This window comes from Octopus bimaculoides, chromosome 14 (assembly GCF_001194135.2).
Source record: "Octopus bimaculoides isolate UCB-OBI-ISO-001 chromosome 14, ASM119413v2, whole genome shotgun sequence".
Lineage (NCBI taxonomy): Eukaryota > Metazoa > Mollusca > Cephalopoda > Octopoda > Octopodidae > Octopus > Octopus bimaculoides.
In genome coordinates, this window is record NC_068994.1 from 12,420,747 (window position 1) to 12,423,762 (window position 3,016).

At 35.3% G+C, this 3,016-nt stretch overlaps 1 protein-coding gene across 1 annotated transcript in view; it reads left to right on the forward strand.

The window, feature by feature from the left end:
- The window catches only part of LOC106872619 (regulator of telomere elongation helicase 1), a 76,576-nt gene that overhangs the window by 7,193 nt on the left and 66,367 nt on the right, over positions 1–3,016 (forward strand). The window contains exon 4 of the mRNA XM_052973020.1: positions 2,457–2,589. Coding sequence (XP_052828980.1) covers positions 2,457–2,589 — 133 coding nt within the window. The remainder of the gene's footprint in view (positions 1–2,456; positions 2,590–3,016) is intronic.

Here is a 3,016-nt window from a genome sequence, read left to right on the forward strand (position 1 = left end):
TTTACTTAATTTTTAAGAGTGGGCGGGTTCATTTTTAGTATTCTCGTTTGTGAGAGCAGTCGAGTTTATTTCAAATATTCTCATTTTGAAAATCATCTCTGGTTAATCGTTGAGAGGACATTGGTGTTGCATTGGCAGAGGATTGCACTCTCTGAATGCTCATTTTTTTTTTTATTATTATTGTTGTGAAGGCACATGGCCTAGTGGTTTGGCTGTTGCATTCACAATCGCTAGATCCTGGGTTCAGTTCCTAGACTGAGAGGTGGACTGTGTTGTTGTACAAAACACTTCATTTCACATTGCTCGGCGATTATTTCAGCATTTGATGTGTGACACGCTTGTGCACTTGTACAGGCAATGTCTATTTGATGGAGGGAGTGAGCTAATGTGCGGCACATACATTTGATCGCTTTAAACAAATCATTTGTGCAGGTCGTTCGGCAAAAGCTGAACGTTCATATGTCATCTTTGACGGGAGAGCCCGTCATTATTATTATTATTATTATTATTGTTGTTGTTATTATTACTACTACCACTAAGCAGGGAGCTGGTAGAGTCATTAGCATGCTGAGCAAGATATTTAGTAGCATTTCATCTACCGAAGTTGACTTTGCCCTTTATCTTTCAGGGTCAATAAAATATGGACCAGTTGAGTACTAGGGTCGATATAATCAACTACCCTAAAAACCCATGTAATTTACGTACTTTTTTCGAAAAAAAAACCAAAAATGAGCTTTAGGGGGTGTGTAAATTACTTGAGTAGATTGTTTGCAGAATTTCTTTTAGAAATTTTGTTTTGTTGAAAAATGACATACAAATGTAAACATTCATACAGGAAGTTGACTCATTTAATGTCAGAATAGGTTTTTACAGGAAAAATATAATGGAGTTGACTTTTATTTATGCTGGACAGTATAACGTTGACTTTTTCTGTATAAATTTACTAAAACCATTAAATGGTCAACTACTTTTTGAAGTTTGATGTTCATGCTGGTAATCACAGTCCAGGCCATATTTTACTGCATCTAACACTGACAACACCATCACAATTCATCCTTGCGCATGTAAACTCACTAAGTGAATATGACTAAGCGTTCCCACAGAAACCTTCATTTCCCTTATATGATTTTAATGTTGTTTCATGTTGAATTATACAACAATCTTACGTTCTCTTCATAGAACACTTGTAATGTATGTATTACCAATTCTTTTGGTATAGTAGATTTTTGCTATTCTTGTTTATGTCTCCTCACAGACATGTATTTTCTAACAAGTCACTTCTTAAATTTCACACCTCTCTTGTTCAATAAACACTAAGTTAAACTTGCAAAGCTGTTTATTTTCTCCTTTCAGTTTTTAATGTTTATTTTAGCGGGTTACCAAACAATCAGTTTGGTCTCCCGGCTAAAACGGTAATGATAAATTTTAAAGTTTGCTTGACATTTTATAAGTGTGAAAGGGATTAAAATTTCGATACTCCATATTAAAGGTTCTGACAAGAATAGGTGGAAAATCAGAGCTTGAGACAAGACACATTCGACCAATCAGAATTCTGTTTATATAATCAGTTTGATCGGTCACCTTCCTCTGTAGGTTGAGTAAAGTGTCATCCAAGCTGATGTTTATTAATAATTAAACTTATTTTCCAACACTTGTGTGTATTTATCAGCTTTGTTTTTGTTGTTGATAAGAATTATCAACAACTTTTCCTGTGATTGTGATTTGAGAAGATATACAGATGTATACTAAAGATCGGACATAATCTCATGTGGGCAAGAAATGTAAAATAAAGTTTATTATAAACACCACAAATACTTTGTAATTTGATAGCTTTCAATGTGATACCTGTTAAACAGAAATTATTTTTATTTAATGAAAATTTAATAAAATCTAATCATAAGTAAGTGAAATTATGCTACATACAACTAAATTGAAAACCTTTTCCACCTGGCCATATCAGCAATTCTGAAAACTTTTGGTTGTGAATTTTACACAAATAGAAGCTTTTTTTTAATAATTTTTATCCTGAAAATCACCTGCATAAATTACACAGGTGTGCAAATTACATGGGTTTTTACGGTATTCCTTCTCTCAACATGTCAGGCCTTGTGCCTATAGTAGAAAAGTATTATTATTATTATTATTGCTGCTACTACTACTACTGCTAAGGTGATGAGCTGGCAGAATTGTTTGCACACCATACAAAATGCTTACTGGCATTTCAACCATTCTTAGTTAAAATTCTACCAAGGTTGACTTTGCCTTTCATCCTTTGGGGGTTGATGAAATAAATACCACTCAAGTGTTGGGACTGATGTAACCAACTACCTCCTCCCTCAAGTTTCAGGCCTTGTGCTCGGTGGTGGTGGTGGTGGTGGTGGTATGTATTTTCTGTTCTAACTTTTTCCTCTTTGTATCCGTTGCTTCTAAACACACATTCTCATCTGCTTGTGTAGAACGAGAACTCAGCTACTGGTGTTTGTGTCCGGGTTTCACAATGAAGGAATTCGTGTCTCTCGGTATCAAGTGCTTGATCCTGACGAGTGGCACGCTGTCACCGATGAGTACTTTCTCCAGTGAACTGAAGATGTAAGTACTCTTATCTCTTTCATTGCTCTTGCTTCCACTGTGTGCATACACGTAAAAGGGGAGGAGGAGGAGGGGGCAGGTCTGATTGATTTTTGTCACTGTGAAGAAGAGTGCTTGTTGTTTCTTGTGTTAGCCTCATGTAAGCAAACCCCTAGACTTCACAGGTATACCTGTACCTATTGTACCTATATATATATATATATTTTTTTTTATATAAGGGCATTACTATGCAATAATGCCTCATGCTATGAGGGACTCTAAGGTCAGACTACCATAAAAAACACATTTTTACCAAACGCGAGGAAATGCAACTCTCAAAGCCAACCCCTTAAAAACAGACTGAATTATAGATCATGATTTCGTAGTTATTGTAGTATTATACAACCTCTACTCATCAGTATAATATGGTCAAGAAAAATAGCAGTAA